Genomic DNA, 22,753 nt, shown 5'->3' with positions numbered 1-22,753 from the left:
TATACTGCTGAGCAATGAATAGGAAGTGTACGTGCACCTGATCAAAACTGAACATTTCAGAAGGCACACGATCCATAAAATGTCTGCGGATCTTAATGTTCAACGTGAGTGAGAACTTCGGGTTTACAACTTGTTTGTAAGCACACAGCAGATGCAAAGCAGGGCTGGGATGCTGTGTTCATGTTAACCAAGAATGGAAAGTTTAGACATGCCTCGCCCTGATTTTTCCAGAAATGCTGAGCTCAAGAGGAAAAGGTCAGAATCTGTACTGTCTTGGGGAAAAGAGTAAGGAGCCTTTGGTGAATCACCTGAACTCCTATAGTCCAGGCAAGTATGCAAACTTAAATACAGAATAAATTAGTATTTGTATCTGTTATACCTATTCATCTTCAAACCTGCCAACAGGTGAAACAAATAACTAAAATACATGGCAAATGAGTGAAAGGTAGTGTACTTAGGTTTGGGTGCATGTTATTTAATAACTGCCAGATTCTTAGTGTTATCTTTTAGACCAGGATTTACAGTTTGATTTACTTTACAGAAATGAGAAAATAATTCTCTAGAATACAGAAAACTGAATTCTATTAGGAAGAAACTATCAAAATGTTCCATATGATTTATCAGTTTGAACACTGGAATCAACGCTGGAGCTGAAGATTAAATGTGATTTTCCTTGTGGATAGAGATGAGCATGATGTGATGTACATGAGTGGGCTATGCAATTATTTTCTAGTCACTTAGTAGAACAATAGAGAGAAAGATTTTTTAATTCTTTTCCTGTATTTGGGCAATAAAGCACAGCTTTATGACACAGATGGGATAAGCAAGCACATCAGTCTGGTGTATCCCATCTAGAAGGCAGTGGTTCTGCCTGAGAGAGACTTGAATTTGCAATGATGTGGGAGCATGGTCTCTACCAGATATTTTAGAAAGTTCCCCCTGCAGCTTCTTGGGGAACTCATTTGGTTCATTGGTCATCACTCAAAGCCTGAGACGTAGGACAGCTGCGTTTAATTCTCCACTGACAAAGGCATCAAACTGGCCAAGGTTAGGATAGACTTTCACTGGCAGTCTGGCCCTCACTCAGTTGTGTGGTCTAGAGATACATGGTATATCTGACAGGCTGATCAGGAGCTATGGGAACAGAAACAATACGATCACCGTAAGCAGGTGAGGTGAGAAGAATAGATATCCTTTCCTATAGCAGAAATTAAAAGCCTTGCTCAGTAAGAAGAAATGGAAACAGCCACTAGAGTGATAACATGAGCAATCAGGGCATCCTGGCTCTTCATTTTTCCTTAGAAGGTAATTTCTCTGGTCATCTCTTGCTTGAGATGCCTTATTTTGGAGTACAGTGGAATAGGGAGCCTGGCACAACTGAGGTATAGACTGTCCCTCAAAAAGTAATAAATACGAGTTCTCTGGGCTTTTTAAATGAAAGAAAGAAGTGAAGCTGAAGTTGAACAGACCTGAGTCACTGCAAATCCTTTATAAAGGACAGGAGAGGAGGTTAGTGACAGGTATTTTGGGCTAGTTTGAGTCAGTGGGAAGAATGCATAAGTATGTCAGGTTTAGAAGATGGTTCTAGTACAAATAAAATACAAGCAACATTTTGAAAAAACAATTTTGATATTTTCAAAGCAAACATTTCCTATTTTAATTTACATTTAGACATTTATTACAATATATTTACAAATATTTTAACACTGTTTTGAGCTTCTGAAGTGGAAAACAAATTATTCCTGTCACTTTAAATAAAATATACTGATTATACTCTGAAGAGTTAAGCTCAAATCTGGCCTGAGGTGGACAGCAGGCATTCTCATTTCCTTCAGCACTTGAAGAAATGGCCATTTATAGGATTACACACAGCACACAAATTGCAGAGGGACAAGCTTTATGTTCAGCATTGTGTTGCAGATCAGCACTGCACTAACTTAGCCAGAGAAGCACTCTGCAAATAGCCCTTACCTGAAAGATGTGGATGGGACAGCAAGGATTCGAAGCCCCTGAGACAACTCAGTCCAATCCAATACAGGCACTACATATCAAATTCCTATTTGATATATCCCTGACTGAGAAACAGAACAAGGGCTGAGGAATAATACATCTGTCATTCCTGGCATGAAGAAACATTTTTTTAACTTCTAGGACTGATTGGATTTTCAATGCTAACATTTCTGCCAGGCTTCCTTTCAATGAATTGTCGAGACTAGGATGGAATATTTTGTAGATACTTGCAGAGGAGACAGAATGGTCTGATCTGCCTTCAATTTGTTCTTAAATTAAGATTAAAGGGGAAAAAAGGCATGATGGAGGGAGGGGGAAAGGAAGGCATAAGAGCCATTGCAGTGATCAAATTCACCCACGGACTAGCTCAGCCTGACGTAATCCTTAGACAGCTGATTGGGTGGTTTGCAGTCCTTCTGCGATGAAGGACCAAGGCATGGCTGCGGTCATGATGTGGCCATCATTTGGGGAATGGTTTGAGGAGATGATGCTATACGGTATTAGCTAGCTTTTCTTCATAGACTTCATAAAAGGGTTGAAAGTCAGACTGCAGGTAGCGTTTCTTCCCTGGAGCCTTATGATGAGGCTGTTTATTATGAAGTATTGCCTAGTCTAGAAGAGACAAGCATATTGGTCTTGCAGGTCAATAGTAATGTATTTACAGAACATCTCAATTGTTAAAAATGAATAATGTAGACATAAAACTGAATGCTCTTAATGACAGAAGGATTGAAATACTGGAATGTGGGCTCCATTTTCCCTTTTCTCTCTCTGCCTTCATCTTTCCAACTCTTCCTTTATGCAAATATCTACACTAAATTTAACGCCATCTAAACGAATTGCCAGTCACCTGCTTTTGGACCAAGGTTATAGCAGGTCTAGACTTTTCTATTAAGATTTTTTTGCACAGAGACCAAGGATGTGATATCTGATGTTCTGTGAACTGACACATTATATTTTTGGTTCCTATAATTCATAGAACTAGTTTGAGTGAAGGGACCTTTTTACCCTGTAATTTAAACCGAAGGATACTGAAGGGCAGCTGAAATTTTTCCCAGCTAAGAAGAAGTCTCTTTTCTGTGAGTATTGGAAGAAACCCCCCAAAAATGCAAACTGTGCTGATGGCTTTTCTATAGAGCAAGTTTGGACATTAAACATATTTTTTTTCTAACTCCTTATGCTCTTATTTTGTAGTCTCATGTAAGTGGAATATATGAATTCAAAGATTATGTTTCAAAATTGCAAGAGTGTGTAGGTTTGAAAGCAACCAAGACAAGAGCCCAGTCATAATTGAGACCTTTGTTGGTGCAGAATCTAGTAAAATGAACTAACAATTTGGAATACATTAGCTGTCACTTCATATGACAACGATAATTTGCAAAAAAACTCAGAGCAATAAAGGGAAAAGGCATAAAACATCAAATTTGTAGCAAAGCTGACAACAAAAAGAATATTCACTGCGAATTACAGTCTTCCTGATTTGCTAAAGCTCTTACTGATTCTGCTTTAATAAGGATCTTTTTCTCTCAAGGGATTTAAATACAGTAGATTATCTAACATGCTCAACTAGTTCTTTATCTGAAAGCTTCTCCTTGATGACTTGGAAATCTGTGATCTTTTGCTAACATGTGTCGGAGGGTTATTGGTCAGTTTGGTGAGCTGGCTATATATTACCTGGAGAGGTACACATTTGGTCAAGAACCACTAGCGTGCCTTTCTATTGAGAACTATCACATTTTCATAGCTTTTTTGGAAAGCTGTTCTAAGAACTGATAACAACTGACTTTGACTTTGAAAAAGCATCAGTTGCTGCTGTTTTGCAGCTACTAGAGAAGATGAAAATGTTCAGAATGGAAAAAGCATCAATGAAAACATTTTGCAAAAAAATTCAGAAAAGGTACATGTTGATCAAAAATCAGACACGTTTGGTGGAAATCAAAACTTCAGGGTAAGAAAATAACAACTTTGCTTTCTGAAAAATCTGTGCCAGTTACTAAAAATATTTTAATGAACCATTACACCTTTAGATATACTGGATGTGCACAGGCTGGATTGAAAACCGGATCATTAGAAGTTCAAATAGCCTGGCTCACAGCAGGACCTGGGAAAGCCAGATAGTTTTGTCTAATCCTTACTGAAGGAGTAAGAGGGGAAAGAGGCAGCTAAGCTATGTGACAGCTAGTGATTTATGAAATGAAGTGTTAAGGAAAGTGCTTAAGAGGAAGAACTACATAACCGTGCATGGAATACAATGCAGGCTGGCTGCAGAGAGAAGACCAAAATCTTCTACCCTCATCTTTCTGTGCAGGCCTATAGCTCTGCCTGTCTCTGCACTGGCTCTGGTCCTTGTCTGACCCTGCACACATCTAATCCAGCTCATTAATCCAGAAGAAAACTGTTGACTTTCCTAGCAAGTTAATTTGTTGCTGAAGGGGCTGTCATGGTTTAAAGCTGGGTCAGCTATTAAACTGGTGGCAGATGCTCTCTATTAACACACACCACCCCCACACACACCCCCCCCCCGAAGGGAAGGGAAAGGGAAAGGGAAAGGGAAAAGGAAAAGGGAGAGAGACTTATGGGTTGGAAAGTTAAAACAGTTTTAATAAAATATAATAAAGGAAATAATTAAATATATACAAATATATACAAAACCAAGATTGAGCTCCCCCAATGTCAGTCACGTCCCCACTGACACTGCAGGGCAGGCTCTGGGAAGGCCCAGGCTGGGCCCAGCGACGGACGGGAACTGGATTCAGGGATGCTCGGGTCGGGATCGGGGGCAGCAGGAAAACGGACAGAATCCTCTTCGGACACCGGCCATACCAGAAGAGGGGTGAGAAGGGAGAAGAAGGCCAAGAAGAAGCAGGGCGAGACCCTCGTGATCCCCCCGCTTTATACTGAGAATGATGTGTATGGGATGGAATACCTCACTGGTCAATTTTGGGTCACCTGCCCTGTCCGCTCCTCCCTGCAGGTGTGACCCCCCTTCGGCTCTTCACTCGTAAGCAGTGAGGAATTTAGCAGTGACCTTGGTTTCTCTAAGAATAAGCACAGCAAGAGCCTTTCTGCATAACATCCCTACCGGTGCCTCAGTGATAACCACAAACTTCGAGCATTATCAGTCCTAGAAGCAGACACTGTCTGCAAAACACGCAGTTAGTTTCAGCAAGTGCAGTTACTTAGAAGAGACTTAGCTGAAAGTAAAAATCACTGAAGGGAAAATTGGCCTGGTTTAGGGCAAATCAGGACAGGGGCAAAAAAACTCAGGGCTCAAGTGGATGCAGGACCTTCCCTTTCAGCAGCAACGAGAACGGATCACCTCAAGCTGTAACAGATAACTCTATCCATGGGCTAATTTACACCTGTACTTGGCCCACTGTGCAAAATGAAGTTCTTATTACAAAACTACACTCTCAGTTTTGTACAGACACATCCCACCTTGTCACAGCTTCTTCATTAAGAAATCTGGTCACCAAGCATGCATAAAAGATCTAAATTTTATGGTGAATATTTCTATCCTGTACTTGTGAAGAAAAAAAAAGAATAATGTATTAATATTACATGAGGATGATGAATTATTTTTCTGTCAATTGACACCTATGGAGAATGAAAATGGCAGTGCTGTTTTTCAATCAGCAATCTCTGTGGCACCCAAGCGTCCAAAGATCCTAAAATAGTAGGGGACTTCCAGCTTTCTAATGTTAATTTTTAACAGTGCTCCATACAGCTACAAATTCCAAGGGCCAAAGGAAAACTCATGTTATTCCAAGGATCAAGAAGAATGACCCAGGTAATAATAGACCTGGCATCCTCAGTAATCCTAGACAAAACAGTGATGTTATGTGAATTAAAGCAGTCATGCTGTGTGATTCAATCAATAAGGAGTGAAAGGGTAGGAATATAATGAAAGCAAGTCCACATGGCTTTATGGAAACAAGTCTTGACAAGCAGGCCTGACTTCACTTTTTGATGAGATTACAGGTTTGTTTGATCAAGGTAACCACATGGATGTGATAGACTTGGACCTTCCTAATGAATTTGATTTAGTACTGCTTGACATTTTGATTAAAACATTAGCATTATATAGCCTTAATAAAACACATTAAATAGATTAAGATCTGGCTAATTGATAGAGTTCAGCAAGCTGTTCTAACCAGATACTCAGCACTGACTGGGGATATTTTTAGTGGGGCTCTGCAGGCAGGAACACTATGCTTGCTGCCATTTGGTGTTCTGGAATTACACAGAAACATGGATAATATTGGCAAACGTGCTGAAGTCTAATGAGGAATGGGAAGCTATGGGAAGTCACAGGTTTGCCCGCATTGGCATAAATGTGTTTCTGGTACTTGATTACATCCTTTCTCTTCAGTTCTGCACAAGCACAGAGATTCTCTTGCAGGGTATAGTGGCGAGGCTGTGGTCCAGTCAGCTGCTGATGAGCATACAATGATTTATCTCAAGGGTCATTGATTTTAACTACTAATTCATGTATTATCAAAAGGAGTAGTATGAATCATTTTAAAAGTGTAAACTGTGAAACCAGGAGCCACCTTTGAATGATCTTTAAAAGTCAAAGACGCCTTATTGCACACTTCTACATGTGTGCATGTCTACATTTAAATTAGCACCAATATAAGGCTGAGATTAAAATATGTTTGCAGCTTTACAAGGTCAGGAAATTCTAGCCCATTGGCTGAAGCAGAATTTGCTATCAAGAAATAAAACAAGAAAGCCAGCTGAGGTAAGCAAAAACACCCAAAAGAGAACAGACCAGAACATTAATGATCAATCATATACAAAGCATATACAATCATAGAATAATAGAATTATTTTGGTTGGATCTCTACTACTGTCACTTTCTGGTGAGCTGATCTAAGCATGTCTTTCCTGATTCTCCAGTTTTTTGGTCAGCTCTCGAATCGGAGTGAGCTTAGATAATGCTGAATTAATATTAGTCTCCTTTGCTAGGTTTGATTCTGACCAATCTTTTTAATATTACTACATGTAGTCACAGGCTTACCTAAGCAAAAATCAAAATGAGAGTTCACACCAATTTTGATAGTGTGGACTGTTAAAAGATGCTCTATTTCTCAGCAAAATCTTGCTAGCAAACTGTTATCCTTTTAACATTTGGTTTCTGTTTGACCTTGCAAGACAAGATGACTGATAAATGTAACAGATACTATTCAGAAGAAAACACTGAAGAATACACTCTCTCCCTTTACTATCTAAAATACAGATTTAGATACATATATCTCACAATGCATTGGGATGTCTTATTTCATTTGTTATATGTCAATTTAACATCTAAAATCTTTCCACATTTTCATCATTTTACAAACCTTTTATTAAAACTCTTGGTGTCAAAGCTATGCAACCTCAGAAGTGTACCACTAAACATCAATGCCATCTAAACACAGTGCAAACCAGCAACTGAATGCCTCACCTGTCTACTATTTTTTTTCTCCACTAAACAAAAAGAAAATGTCTTTTTCTGTGTCAAAATTGCTTCTTTTGCCTTTTTTTTTTTTTTTTTTTACAACAGGATCCCTCACCAGCTAGGTCATTCAATGGGACCCCTTTCTGTGCATGTTATCACTGAGTTTTCCTATGCCCTGCACTGTCCTGTCTCCCTCTGCACCACCCCACAACACTCTCACTCCCATCGCTCTGTCTCTGCTTCTGGATTTATGTTCAGCTTAGGGAAAAATTTTCAAAACGGACCTACGTCCCTTACATTCACAAGTAGTGAACAAAAGTATTTTTCTCGGTCGGTGTTTTTAAACAGAACTGTTCAGTGTTTTGTTGGGCAGTATCCGTTTGTGTTTTTTTTTCTACAAGTCTCTTTTGCTAACAGCACATTTGCAGTGTGAGGATCCTTGCCCTTTTGGATACTCTGAGGTAGCATCTAATCTTCAATACCCAGCTTTTCATACTGATTCTCTGAAAGACAAATGTTGATATTCCAAAAATGTATGCATCTTATTCTACTTCCAAAGGCTTTTTATCATTCTTCTAATTTTGGTCTTTGCTTTTATTCACTTAAAACTAACCATCTTATCTCTGTTCTCCCTGTAACTGTGGGACCATTACGTTATCAGATTTTCTTCCTCTAGCACTCCCTGACTCCCAGTCTATTCTCTTTTTTGCAAGTCTGTCCGTGACATTTTCTTCAGCCTAATTATTTCGTTTTTTAACCTTATCATCTTTCCTTTCCTATTTACAATGCACATTATCTTTCTTCTGGGTTTTGTTAGCTTTTTTTTTTCACTTGCGTTGCCTGTGGTGAACATAATATCAGTAGGACATGGCATTCTTCAAACAGCTTCAATTGTGTTTTGACTTTTCCTTATTCTCCAAAACCCTGCATTTACATCTTTAGAGATTTGCTTACTCAGTTCCATCCTCTTTTTCATTTCTGTCTCCTAGCCATAGTCCTCATGTATTTTGATTCCCGTACAAAGTTCTGTTCCTTTTTTTCCTGGCTACAGAAATCTACCAATGTTTCCAGTTTCATCAGCAATGTATCCTTTATTTTTCATGAGGACATAAGTGAAGCTACAGTTATTCTTTGAACTTCACTGGAATCGTTTTATCGTTCAGACGGGGAGTACCTGTGAACACCAGGGATGAGCAGAAGTTAAAAAAAGTAAAGTGTAGGGAGTTTGGTGTAAGAAGCTGAAATAAACACATATTACCTTGCTTCACAGAACTGTAGGATTTACAAAAAAACGGATTAGGTATTACAGTGGGTATCAGACCTATACTAAGTGCTCCTGAAGCAGCTGCAAAATGAGGTGACCAACGTGCATCGCTTCCATGGTTTTATTACACAAGAAGAGGTGCTATACATTTAGTACCGTACAGAACAAGTTTGATCCTTACACCATTGTAGTCAGTTCCAACCCTCCAACTACGTTGACAGCACTGTGCCATGAGTCACTTTTAATAGCTACCTCATCTGTTTCTGACCTGAACAACCTTTTTATGCTTCCACGGCTTCGGAGGAACACTGAGCCACCCACGCAAGTGCCTGGAAGGGCAACCCTGGGATATTTCATTCCTCTCGGGAAGGAAAAGGGGATTTATACCCGAGGTGCCAGGCGCTATCAGTACATGGGCTGCGCACAGACCCGCACAGACAGCTCTGTGCCCCGGCGGGAAATGGAGACCCCCCCGTGTCCCGGCTCAGGGCCTCGCTCCGAGGTCCCCGCGGGGGCCGTGCCCTCCCGGGACATTCTGGGTTTGTCTGGCCTGAAGCTGGGAAACCAACTTGAGCTCTGTCCACTGACACACGAGCTACAGCGGGCGCTGTTCCCCCCTCCAGCCCCGCTCCCCCTCAGGCCTCCGCCGCGGGGAGCTCCTCGCCCTGGGAGCGGCCGCAGCGCTGCGCTCCCGCTCCCGCTCCCGCCGCATTGGGGCGTGGCCGACGGGGGAGGCGGCCCCGCCACGAGCCTGGCCCCGCCCCCCCGGACTCAACCCACCCGGCTGGGCTAGGGGGCGGGGCATCGTGTAGAGAAGGTGCCTCACAGGGCCGGCAGGGAGGGAAACTCGTGGTGTGGCCTTTCCCATTGGTGAGAGCGCGTGCCCATCTTTGCAGCGCCCCAATCAGATGCCGCGGATCGCAGCGGCTGTCAGCCATGCTGTCCCTACCGTAGGAAGTGTCGGCCTGAAGGCTCCGCCCGGAGCCGGCCGACAGCCGAGATGTTGAGAGCAGGCCCCGCCCTCTTCCCCTCTCCGCCATTCATATTCACCCAACTTACCCTGAGCAACCAATCAGAAGCTGCCTCTGCAGTCAATCACCAACCTTTGCCCCGCCCTCCCTCCTTCCCGCTCTCCGCCCAGTGGAGCTGGGCGCGCGCGCGGAGGGAGGGGCGGGGTGCAGGCTCCCGGTCGCGCGCTGGTGCGGCGGGCGGGGCGGGGCGTGGAGGGCGGGAGGAGGAGGAGGAGGAGCTGCGGCTGCCGCCGCCGCCGCCGGCGGAGGCTTCAGTACCTCGGAGAAGGGCTGCGAGCGCGCCGGGCGGGCGGGAGCCGGCGCAGCTGGCTGGGACCGCAGCCGCCCCCGCACACCTGCCCCGCTCCTCTCCTGCCCCGCCCAGGCGCCCCCGGAGACCTTTAGGGCCCGTAGTCTCAGAGCGAGCGGCCGCGCCAGGCGCGTCGCCCCCGGCGCTGAGGGAGTCCGGTCCCCCCCTGGAACGGCCCCGGGGGCACGGCGACGGCACAGGCTCGGTGACCGGGAACGACGGGACGGCTGAAGGGGTCCGTCGCCTCAGGGACGGGACAGGTGGTCAGTCCGGGCCGGCTGAGGGGGTCGCTCGTTACCGTCGCTCGGCCCTCACGGAGCGGCGGCCGGGGCGGTGCGGGGCGGGTGGGTGGTGAGGGAAGTGAGGGCTCGCACCCCTCCGTGGGGCGGCCGCGCACCCTCCTGGCCGGGAGCCCGAGGGGGAGAGGAGCAGTAAGGGCAGCGGCGGCCGCCGGCACTTGCTGGGGCGGGCAGGTAGCTGGAGAGCAGGAGTCGTGGCTGCGGCTGCGGGAGGGGAGGGAGTCGCTCCCCCGAAGCCCTGGAGGCAAAGATACCCCTGACGGAAAGGGTTTTGAGGGGAAGAGGAGGCTGAAGGCAGCCGAATCTTTGTAGTTTTGTTAAAATAGCCAAGTACCGAAGGCAAATCTGAGGCAGAAAAGATAGAGAGATGGAGTCTACTGTGTCGGATGCCGGCTTGAATTTTTTGTTTACTTTTCGGTTTTAATCACTGCTAAATGTGGATTTTGTGAGAGAACCCGATGGCGGTTGTGCTATTGTTCCTTGTTTGAACGTAAACCTTAGTTCTGCTGCTCGTGGATTTTTTTTTTTTTCCATTTATTTTTTTAAAAGGACCCTTCCAGGTAGCTTTTATGTCTGACAAAATGAAGCTTTTGTATTTTTCAATCAATTACACCTAATACTGACATTGTGTTTGGTACGAGGGACTAAAGTGCTGCCTCACTCAGAGGACCGTTAAAGACTTTTTCTTTCAATACATGTAGCTGAATGTGTTACGACACATCCTTTCTTCCCCCTCAAATCTTCCGAAAGATTTTTCCAAAATGAAGAAATTTAATTTTCGCAAAGTTTTGGATGGTTTAACTGCCTCATCCCCTGGTGGAAGCAGTGGTGGTGGAAGTGGGGCTGGTGGTGGCTCCGTGCACCCAGGAGGGACTGCAGGAGCTGCAGGGACCCCCAGAGATGAGATCCAGGAGACGCTCACTTCAGATTTTTTTCAAATTTGTAAGGTAAGGGCTGTAATTTTTTTTTTTCACTATGAAAATAATAAAAGCTATGTTGTGTGTGGGGCCAGTAATATGATACTAGTAAGCCTTTTACTTGAGAACTGCAGTGGTTGTATAAGGACTTTGGAATGAAAAGACAGAAATCTCAATTTTTTTTTTCTTCCTGCCGCAGAGTTGGAGTGGTCAGTAAATTAATTAAAATCTTCATTTCAGCATTCAAGACCAAATCCTGAGTTCATGCCTGAATCCCAAACTAGTAACAAGATTGTGGGCAGGAAAGCAAATCAGTTGGTGCTAGTACAGATAGCATTTACAAGTCATTAGAAATTCAAAATTGTGTACATCTGCTTCCCCTCCTCACTCTTCTCATCCTCTCTTCCTTTCCTTCCCTTTTTAAAGAAAAAGGCACAAGCTAGAAATAAAAGACAGTGCAGTGACTGAACCCAGCACTTTAATTATTTGTGAGGGATTGGATGTAGGTTCAGGGTATATTTTTAGCATTAGTACGCAAGATTATGATTATATGACAGTAAACTTAGTGGGACGGCATAAATACCAAAAGTTGCCAAATTTGTTTGGCATTTGTTATTGTGTCTTAGTTAGGTCCTTAAGTAGGAATTTTCTTTGAGTAGAAAGCATAAGATATCCCTCTGTGTTTTATGTTTTGTATCTGTTTTCTGCAACAAGGCTTTCAGTAGTATTCTTAAATGCACGAGTAAAATCAGTGCAGACTATTTGGTACTTCTGACCAACCCTGGAATACGAAAATCATACTTTTGTAATGAAGACCAGAACCAAAAGGAGAGATTATATTATGATCCTCTGCTGTTATCTTTAACTTTGTCATTAATTCTGTTGGCTGTACTAGAAGTTTTGTTTGCTTATTTGTTTTACCTAGAAGCTTCAAAACTAGAATTTTTAATTAGTGCAATTTACATTATTAAGAGTAAATAAACATCACCTATTAAGGATACTTTCCTTTTATTAACCAGATACCAATTGATTAGAAATTTAGGTTACGGTCAACTCTAGCACATTCTCGTTTCTTTTTGTGTTTTGGGAAGAAGGAAGAAATATAAGGATGAACCTCTAAGACAGTTTGTATGCAAATCTGGTCCTTGTGAAGCACGCAGCTGTCCTGATCTCAGCATGATTCTAATTCTAGTTGGGTTTCAGCTACAGCTAGTGTCAAAAGAGTTCAGAGGAAGAAGCATGAGGCCCCGTGGCTTAAAGAGTCAGAGTCAGAACCTTTGGAATAGGTTATACATGTTTCTAATTTCTGGAGGTTTTATAATTCTTTGCCATCCTGAACCAAAACAGGTTCAGGCCTTTTGAGTTAAATTATTCTGTATTTAATAGAGTGTCAGTGATCAGTGCATTACAATCATTCCTGTTTACTAGGGTTGATTTTTCTCTCCTTTTGCTTATGTAGACAGTAATTTAGCATTTTGTGAAACTACAGATATTCAGTACAGCAATTTCCCATTTTTGTCACTTCAGTATAAAAAGATAATGCAAATAATCAAGATACATTAAAATATCATTAGAAGGTCTGACATTCTGAGACTTCTAAGACTGACATTCCGAGACTTCTAAGTAAGGCTAAAACTCAACATGATTCTTCTTGTTTAAGTCATTTGATAGGGCCAAAGAACTGTATTTAGTATGATATATTTTTATTTTGTATGGTATATTTGCAAAAGTGGGCAACATAAGATGAAAATAAATTCATTTTCTGTTTAATCTCCCTATTTCCCTTCTTTGTCTTGACAATACTTGAAGACAGTTGGTGTTATGTTCTGATAGACCTACTTGGAGGTATATCTGATAGATCTACTTTGAAATAGATCTACTTGGTGTATGGGAATATGTCATTTTGAGAAGATTTCACTAGGCAATATTTGCCTGTCAGCTCTCAGGTTAAAATGTTCTCAACAAAGTAAATATTCGTGTAGGAAGGCTTTTGGTTGCTTGCAGCAGCACTTGCTTATGAATGCATAGTACTGCAGAAGTCTACTCTGTAGTATTTTGTGAAAGGTTCCTTTTTTCAAGATACAAAAGCATTCCAAAAGCAAACTTCTAAAATACTCGGGGATTATATGCTCATAAAATACTGCAGTGTTCATTCAACAGGCTCTACTTAATCAGATATGTTACAGTTTAGTAACATTACAGGCGTGTTTGAGTGAACCAACAAAACCCCACGGGCCCCAATCCTGCATTATGTACTGTGCAAGTGTACCGAAGGTGGTGGGACTCGACACAGGCGCAGCTTTCATCCTGCATGCCTCAGGGTGCAGGATCCGAGCCATAATTTGTACCTCAATCAAATAAAAAATACAGCAAGACACGTATAATCCAAGCTTTGTCTTCCCTGACCTTTTGTTGTGTAGAGCTTCTGGTATTTCAGTTGTGTATTTTCGTGTTAAGTTACGTAAGTCCCATAGGCTGCATATTTAAGGATCCATGATCTGTGATCCTGCTGCACACAGAATTGAGGAAAGCTCATGGCAGTTTTAGTTTGTTATGATCTGCAGGATCAAGGCAGGTGGGCTCACAGTCTAGGTAGCACCCCAAACTGGTTTTCCTTTCTTTGCCGATTATAAAATCTTCATTTAGATATGAAACATAAAAGCTGACTCATACTTAAGAATTAAAGGGCCTTACCCTGCAGTTTTTGTTTAAATAAATTGCCTTTCTGAAGTTGGTGGGAGGTCTGCTTGACTGAAAACACAGATCCAATCTTCTACCAGAACACTGTTTTTATAGGTAACACACCTGATTTCATTAGTAACACACCTGAAAGCTGGCTCTCCATTTTGTGACATTTTTAGGATGCTTATTACCACAGTGTCTTTGAGACACAGAAGTAAGTTGAATATTTCATTTTACACTGAGATGTTCACAATTAGTTACTTTTAGCATTTCTATTTAAATCATTAATGTGATCTTCTGTATTGAAAGACTAAAAATGAAATATCCTTGAAACTATTACATATGAAATAGCTAGAGCCTTTTTTAAGCCTGATAAATTTCTATGTTGGTAGCTGTACTAATGAATCAGTGGCACCCTTTTCAAAGTATTCAAGTAATTGAAATTTTGTCAGAACTGTATTTTGTGACAACAGGAAGCTGAGGTATAGTTTATGTTATATCTAGGGCTGCTCTTGGGATTTGAGTATCCAAGTGGAAATCACGAAAATAGCGATTATAGTTCACATTAACTGAATTGAATGTGCAAGATAGCAACATCATGCCAAAAAATAGGCACAATCCAGTAGAATATGTTAGTAAAGTCTATATTAATTTTAATGGGGGCAGACCTAGTTTCATCGTTCATGCTCCTTTATATTTTCCCTCTGTATATATCTGCGGGTCTGTCTTCTGGCAAGGATTTTTTAGGCCCACCTATGTTTGTCCATTGCATATAGAAACTAAAATACAGCACTGGGAAGAGATCTCCTATTAATGTAGGAACTGAGAAGGTCACAGTTAGGATGTTGTGAATCATTTGAGTAGAACTTTGAGCAGAAAGAACATAAAAGGAGAATAGAGTGATTTTATTACTTTTGCAGAAGATTGATTGTTAGGGGAGGATGCAGGTGGGAAAAACTGAGTAAGAATGAAGATGGACATTTTTTGAACACAGAGTGCATGTTCTTCATGAAAATAAGTCTGCCGTAGAGAACTGCTTGAACTTTTATTGAAGAACAATCATAGAGTGGAATTTGTAGAGCATGATGTTAATAACTTTATGCAGAAAATGTTTAAAATCAAGACCTTGGTTAAGAGCATAGTAACGGTTGCACGTTACTAGAAGTACAATTAATCTAGTCCAGTATGTTTTCTTTAGCTGTAGGCAGCAACTGGATAATGTAGAAAAGGTTCAAGAACCCCTGAATTAATGTTCTTCTTGCAGAATTATTCCCCAAACTCTGATTATTTTGGACTGCCTTTAAACCCCAAAGCATGAGATTTGTATTCTTTCCAAAACTGGTCTTCAGTGTTATTACTGGTAGTCTTGCTGTCTAATAAACATCCCTCTGCATCTTGCTGTGTTATTCATGTTGATAGTTCAGTCATAGTTTCAGTGTGCACGTTACCCAATCTTTATACAAAACCCACGGAGGTTTTTGTTGAAACTGGTATGGAAGCCTGTGGCTGATTACAAATGTGCCTTCCTAACTCTACTTATCTTTGGCAAAAAACAGGCCCTCAAGACGCATCCAATCGGTAGCCAATTTAAATACCTTAATTATCTGGATTTCCTGTAAGGTGGTCTTAAATTTTAATTCCCAGGGTTTACAGATGGTAATACTTTAATTTGTCAACTTGTGACGATGAACATTTAGTCCCTCTGACAGCAGTCAAGTAGGTACTTTAACTGTAAATGCAACATGAAGCTACAGCTCGATGATAACAGAGAGGAGAAGAATTTTGGAACAGCAGTTTAAGAACAATTCTGCAGTAGAGTATAGTTCTATTTTTGGTTATGAATAATAAAAAAAAAATCTTTGTTATACGCTATCCATAGTGTTTTAGTTAGCTTGAGCTGTTTGGTTAATTTGTGTTGTTTCCTTATTAAGGTCATTCAGCGGGGGGGGGGGGGGGGGTGTGGAAATGTGTGTGAAGTGCTACATTTGAGAGAAAACCCATTTTAAAATAAGTATTAACCCTTACTTGTAAGTGCTGAGAGTTCATTCAATACTTAAATGTAAAACAAGATAATGTTGGGAAGGATTTTTCCTATATTCTAGAGTTTGGATCTAATGTTAGGTGCAAAACCCTATTCTGTTTAAATCTACGGAGTCATAAATGGCACTTCTGTAATTAGATGATGGCAATCTTATGAAATGTGTGATAAGCATAATGTATTTTTCTTTTTTAAATGTTTGTATTAATTAGAAATAGGACTCATCGGGGTAAAGAGCATAGCATGTTAAAAGCTTCTTTTTTAAGAACTTGAACATTTTAAGCTACCTATAGTAGTATAACTGGACTCTCTTGTTTGTTTTTTTTTTCAAATACATATCTTTTTGCATCACTGTGTTTGGTTGTTAATCAAATATTAATCCTAAATGCATTAATGCAGACCCTTCATGGCCAAGACATGCAGTTACAGCTTCAAAACCATTTAAAGACTTTTAAGATTGTAAAACAAACCACTCTGAAGTTTCAAATTTCTTAAATTAAGTTTGCATGTGCATACAACCTTTAATTGCAGGATCCCATACTTCTTCTATAGGTCTAATCTAGTAAAATGATTAGTGTTTGCTCAATGCAAAGCACTCCAGTATTTCTTTATGTACTTAGAACTCGGAGCGTACCTGAATATTAAGTTCCTCACGGACTTTCGCAACAGAAGCGCTCACTGCTGTAGTTTTGAAGGCTTTATAAACATTAATGAATTGACCTTCATAATATTGCTGTGAGATGGAGGTATTATTATTCCTGCTGTATAGATGGGGAACGAAGGCACAGAAAATCCCAAATGCCAGATTGTTTAGCGTCCGCTGTTTGGAGTTTCCAGTTTGACCCGCTCTGAATCTGATTATTTTTAGCATTGTTAACGGTTTTATACCACTTACGTCTTCCCGTTATGCCTCCCATTGTTTTCACATTCTGTTGCACATACTCTGTAGATGCACAGAGTAGTCTTTAGGCTAGTTATTCATACTGTCAATTGATATGTCCACCTTAGGTAGTCAGAACGGCTCTGAATTTCCTTCCTGTTTCAAATGGCTGCAGATGGAATTCTGGCTCCACATTGGACCCGTGAATGGTACCTAAGGTGTATGAATATCATCAACCTCCATTATCTCAAATTGGTCAATCACAAAATGGAAACATGATTAGCAGCCACATGTGAAAAGCTTAATTCATGGCCCTTGGCTTGATCATTTATAAAATTAAGTGATAAGAGCATTGATAGAATTTCCCTTTTGCAATTTTCTATCTGAATTGTACCTTGCACCTTCCTATTTTGTACCAAATAGACACGTTTGGCAGACAACAGCTCTTTAATTGTTTACTTTTGATTTGTCTGTAGTTCAGACCAGCCTATACTATGCGTGGAGTGAGGCAAAAGTTCTATGGCAAAAACAAAGATAATTTATGGAATCCTTACAAGAGGAAACCAAATTCATGTTGCGTAGATTATCTTAGTTCTCCTATGTTCTAATTTTTCTGCTTTTTATGGTTGACCTTGCATTTTTAGCAATATAAGAATCATAGAATATCCTGAGTTGGAAGGGACCCACGAGGATCGCTGAGTTCAACTCCTGACTCCACACAGGGCAACCTAAAAGTTAAACTATTTACTGTAATTTTGTGTGCCATTTCAAGTGGTGGGTTTTTTTTTGTTTTCTTTTTTAATCCAAGGATTTATTAATTTCAATCGCATGGAGTCCTTGGATGAAGAATTGAAGTTCAGGATGTACTTTTTTTCTCATGAGAAAGAGAGAATGTCCCTCTTCACTGAAAGTATGTATTAAGGATAGCTTAATACGCTCTCTGTTCAGGGGTCACTTTTTCACAGGCACTTGTTCAGAGATCAGACCACCATAACAGAACTCCAGTCTTCCTTCCCTGAGCTGATGATGGGACTGGGAAATCCCTGGATATCCTGGAAATGGTGAAAAAGACGTGGAACATACTGAGGAACGCAGTGTCTTCATGTTTACATTGCACAGGCCAGACCCCTACGATCTGGTGTGGTGATGCTGTCCTCTCATGCTGTGAGAACTGTGCTGAGTTTATACCTAGGACACAGGGCTTTTCTCACAAAGTTAATTCCCATCCCAAATTTTCTCTTGTTGTCTCTCCTTTATTTTGTGTTCCATCATTTTTATCCTCTTAACTGTTATTCCCTCCCAGTGGAAACTAGTCACACTGGATATACTGTACCTCACCTGTGGGCCACCAGTTAGTTAATGAGAAATTTTCCCATTATTGTTGTGGGAAAAGCAATTTTGAATCCCTTCTGGGAGGATGGAGGAAATCCAGCCTGGTTGTCCCATCTCTCAGAGAGTGTTCTGATTGTAGAGCTGTTCTGTAAAACATCAGATGTATAAGCAACTTTTTTTTTCTACTTATTTCTAAAAGAAAAATACTTATACTTCATTTTTTAAATAAATGAGAAATTACTTAGAAGTTCACGGATAAAAATATGAAGTAGTGGGAGCTTTTTTTCCAAGTAGAAATACATATACTATGTAAAACATGCAGCTGTCCTCAACAGAGGTGGACTAAATCTAAGACAGACCTCGTTCTCACTTGGTTAGTTTAGATGAATCTCCATTCATATAAGACTCTTATTCTGAGACATCTGATACTCCCTGGTGTATGGTATATGCCCCAATCCCTTTTTGAGGTCTGTGTGAAAATACTGTGAAAAGTTAGTATGAGTGTTTTCACTTCATGAATGGAGAAAAGGAAGCAGTAGAGAAGTGAACCAATATAGCCTAAGCTACATGAATGTACTGGTCTGTTGGCTGTTCTAAGAAAAAGTGTTTATAAAAGCAGCTTATAGGCATATATTAATTTGTAACAATGTATGTTAGAATCATTGTAGGGGAAAGTTAGAGGACTGTATGATTAGAAGTACAAGTAATGTGCATCTGTGGAGGGGAGAGAAAGCAATATCGTTAGGTACAGATGGCTGGTAAATATGCTCAAATGGAATAAGATGTTATCTTTGTGCAGTGCTGTGTCCATTCCTAACAGATCACCAGCAGAGACTATGAATAGTAAAATACTAGAGACAATCTGTCATCTGTAGCTAGGGTCAAAGTCTGATGAGCTACACTTTTTATGGTTCCTTTGAAGTTAAGTTGTATATGGTGCTGAAAAAAAAAGACCCTTAATATTTACGGCTTTGCATTGATGAATGCGTGTACTCAAAAGTAGCCTTACTGAATTCAGCAGTGTATGTGCAGGTGCAGGTGTTTATGGCAGCATGTGTGTTTGCAGAATTTGAATCCAATCAATGAAAAGTAATTGCATATATTTCTAAAAAATCTGCTATATAAGAATGCTCTGAGGTCAAACACTCAGAAATCAGGTCCCTTATTCAGGTAGTATTCAATTTTGTCTATGTGTGTGGCAATCTAGTCTTTGTTGCATCTTTTTATTTTCTCTGAGTGTCCGCTTATATTTTGTTCCTGTCCTCCATCACATTTGGTTTGAACAGTACACAACATATGAGAAGGATGGGTGCTGTTCTGTGTGTGTTCTTTGGAATGGTTTCTGTGAGAAAATCTCTGCATTGTCCACTGGACATCACAAAAAGTCATACTAAATAAATTATGAACGCTGATCTTGGCTTGGTTCGTCCCATTCCATCTACTGTATCCCTTAAGGATGGATAAATGCTTTGTTGCACCTGTCCAGCATCAGTTGTATTACAGCTACATCCCATCGTAGCTGTGCATAAAAGTTAACTGTAGTGGGTCCAAAGAACCCTGGTTTATTCATCGTTTCTCCCTACATATATTTTTAGATGCTCAGTGAATGAGGCAAAGGCAGGAAAACTGGCATGTGGGTGTGTAAACAGAGACCTGATTGTTATGATCTTTGGGTACAGGGTCTTCACTTGTGTCTGTGAGCTGTGCCCTTGGTAGTGGTGTGGGCAATGCAGGGGGGATACTCATGTGCAGGATCGGCTGGATTTCACTGCTGTTAGAGGGCAAAAAGCTGCCACAAAATATTGCCATTTCACTTGGGAATATACCAGTCAGTTCATTTCAAATACTCTAATATATCTCTCTGATTTTTTCATATAAATATAATTATCAGTGTATAAAATTTGTGAAACTAAACTGTTAAAATTTCTGGTTGTGTTTGAAGTCTACTTTATGTCCAGGACAGATATTTCCTCAAAATTCTACCATGGCTTATTAAGTGCCCTTTTATAACAAAGTAAGCTTTGTATTTTAAAAATTAAAAGACAAAACAAATTTCCCTATTGCTGAAAGTTTTATTCTTCTATGCCAAAAGCTGTCTAGGTAAATATTATGAAACTTTTTTACTAATCTGTTTCCTGTGCCTGTCTTTTCTTCCTGCCCCTGTATTCCTTGTTTCAGTAACACTTCTCTTTTTCCCTTGTGTATCCACATGTTCCATGTTTTTTCTCTAGTGTTTTTCTCCACCAATACCTATCTCCTTTTCCCCCCTTTCTCATGTGCACTGCTGCTGGTGAAGATAATAAGCTCATAAGAAATACCCTGCTGAGACAAACCAATGGTCCATATCGCCTAGCAGTCAGTCTCTGACAGTGGCAATAGAATATGTCATTTAGGGAGAGTAATAAGTTAGATCACTTTCTGCAGTCCATTCCCTTTCTGATCTCCCATCATCCACCATCACGGGATTGGAGATGTTGCAGAGTGTATCCTTAGCCAGTCCTTTTAGACTCCATTTATCAGTAATGCCCATGAATTTGTCTAATGCCTTTTTGAACCTGCTGGTACTGTCAGCCTTCACACCCTCCTATGATGGCAGGTTTCAGAAGTTTGTTACCTGTTGTGTAAAGAAGTATTTTCTTTTTTTTCTGTTTTAAACTACTCTTTCACTTGTTTTGAATGGCTCTGTGGTTTTGCTGAATAGCAGTTCCACATTTAGCTTACCCAGTCTCTTGATTGTCTAAATCTCAAGTCATATCCCTCCACAACCTTCTTCTCTACAAACTGAAGTTGCAGCACTTTTAGTCTCTCCTGATAAGGCTTGTGTCCATCACCTTGAGCGTTAGTTGCCTTCCCTGTGTCAGCTCTGACTTGACTACATCTTCAAATGTGGAGACCAGAGTTGCAAACAATACTCAAGTAATGGGCTCACAGAGGTTTTATATAGCGGCAAAATGATGCCCTCTGTGTTATACTCTATACTCTTCCTGATGGTGTCCAACATTACTTGGCTTTTTGGGTTGCTGCTGCACATTAAACCAAAGACTTCAGAGGAATGCCAACCATGCCCACAAAACCACTTTCCTGAGTTGTAAATGCTAGTTCCAAATTCAGCATTGTATAAGCCTAGTTAAGATTCTTTTTTTCCCTCTAGATGCCTTATCTGATGTCTATCCACACTGAAGGTCCTTTATCACCTTCTTGCCCACTTAATCAGGCTAATGAGTTCTTTCAGAAGTTGGTTACCATCAGTACTGAATTTCACTCTCCAAAGGAGATTTCAGTGTTCCCTACCTGTTACAGATCGTTAAAAGATGATAAATAAAATTGGTCCAAGCACCCACCCACGGAGTAACCTACTTCTGAGTTTTCTCCATGGCAAAAATCCATTAAAACCTGTCCTTTGTTTTCTGTTATCTAATGGGCTTTCCGTTCACAAAAAAACCCTTCTCTTCGGTCCCCTAACAACTTTGTTTCATTAATAACATTGCTGTGGAATGTTACTGGAAGGCTTTGGAAAACTTAACATATATTCCTGTCCCCTTTATTTAGATGTGCACTGACAGCTTCATAGAATTAGAGAAAACTAGTCAGGCAGGATTTCCCATTGTAGAAAGTCTGCTGGCTTCTGCAGGTGATCTTTATCCCCATCATCAGTCTTTATTTTACCATCTTGCCAGGGACAGAAATCAGCCTTCCCAGTCTGTAGCTCCACAGTCCCTTTTGTAGGTGGCTTTTTCCGTATGACTGTTGCTAGCTTTACACAGAGTAAAAAAAACTATCTATGGGTATTTTTATCCAAGAAAAAAAAATAGGTAGTTTTTAGAATATCCTGTGAACGTGCTCAGAAGCCCTGGCTCCTAATGTAGTGTAAGAGCTAAATGGAATCCATGGCTTGGGTTTGAAATTTTGGAAAATTTTAGCTAAGATGGGATTTTTACAAAAATTATTTATTTGAAAAATGAAAATTTAACTAATGAAAGATGTACCCCTCCTGTATCGTTTTCTTAGGTTGGAAGCCTACTGGTATTGTGTCCTCTTTCTGTCTTTCCTCAGCAGGGAGCAGTCTTGCCAGAGTTTCCAGGCACAGAAGCCTATAAATGAGAGATGTCATGGTCTTATAGCGACATACTGCATGTCAGCTCATCTTTATAAGCACCAATTTTCACCACTACGACCTCGGTGAAAGCTGTAATCACTGACATTTTGTGTTTTCCTCCATAGCTGAGTAAGAGGCTATATAGGTTTCAGTCAACACTTCATCCTCTATTGCATAAACCAATAAATTACTTGCTTCAGTGAGACTTCTGCATGTGGCACATTGGCCACAACTTGGTAGTAGATTCTACCTCCTGAGTCACAGGCTTAGACTACGTAGTTCAATTTTAACAACAAGCATTTTCTCAAAAATTATTTATGTAAGTAAATTGGGTTTGCTGTCAGATGTTGCACAAAACAGGGTATCTGTAAAATATTAGTACAAAAGTTACAAATTTTATGTTTGTGCAAATTAGCAGGAACAGTTTTGAGTATAAACCCTATTACTTGACTGATACATTACTTAATTGATA

At 40.6% G+C, this 22,753-nt stretch overlaps 1 protein-coding gene across 2 annotated transcripts in view; it reads left to right on the top strand.

Moving 5' to 3' along the window:
• Positions 1-11,097: 11,097 nt before the first annotated feature.
• The window catches only part of STXBP5L (syntaxin binding protein 5L), a 116,881-nt gene continuing 105,225 nt past the window's right edge, over positions 11,098-22,753 (top strand). For both annotated transcript variants that reach the window (XM_068417410.1, XM_068417409.1), the window contains exon 1: positions 11,098-11,283. In XM_068417410.1, coding sequence (XP_068273511.1) covers positions 11,098-11,283 — 186 coding nt within the window. The remainder of the gene's footprint in view (positions 11,284-22,753) is intronic.

The sequence above is a fragment of the Nyctibius grandis genome, chromosome 23 (assembly GCF_013368605.1).
Source record: "Nyctibius grandis isolate bNycGra1 chromosome 23, bNycGra1.pri, whole genome shotgun sequence".
In the NCBI taxonomy this organism is placed as follows: Eukaryota; Metazoa; Chordata; class Aves; order Nyctibiiformes; family Nyctibiidae; genus Nyctibius; species Nyctibius grandis.
The sequence above is the reverse complement of the archived record's forward strand: the minus strand, read 5'-3'. Positions and strand labels throughout refer to the sequence as shown.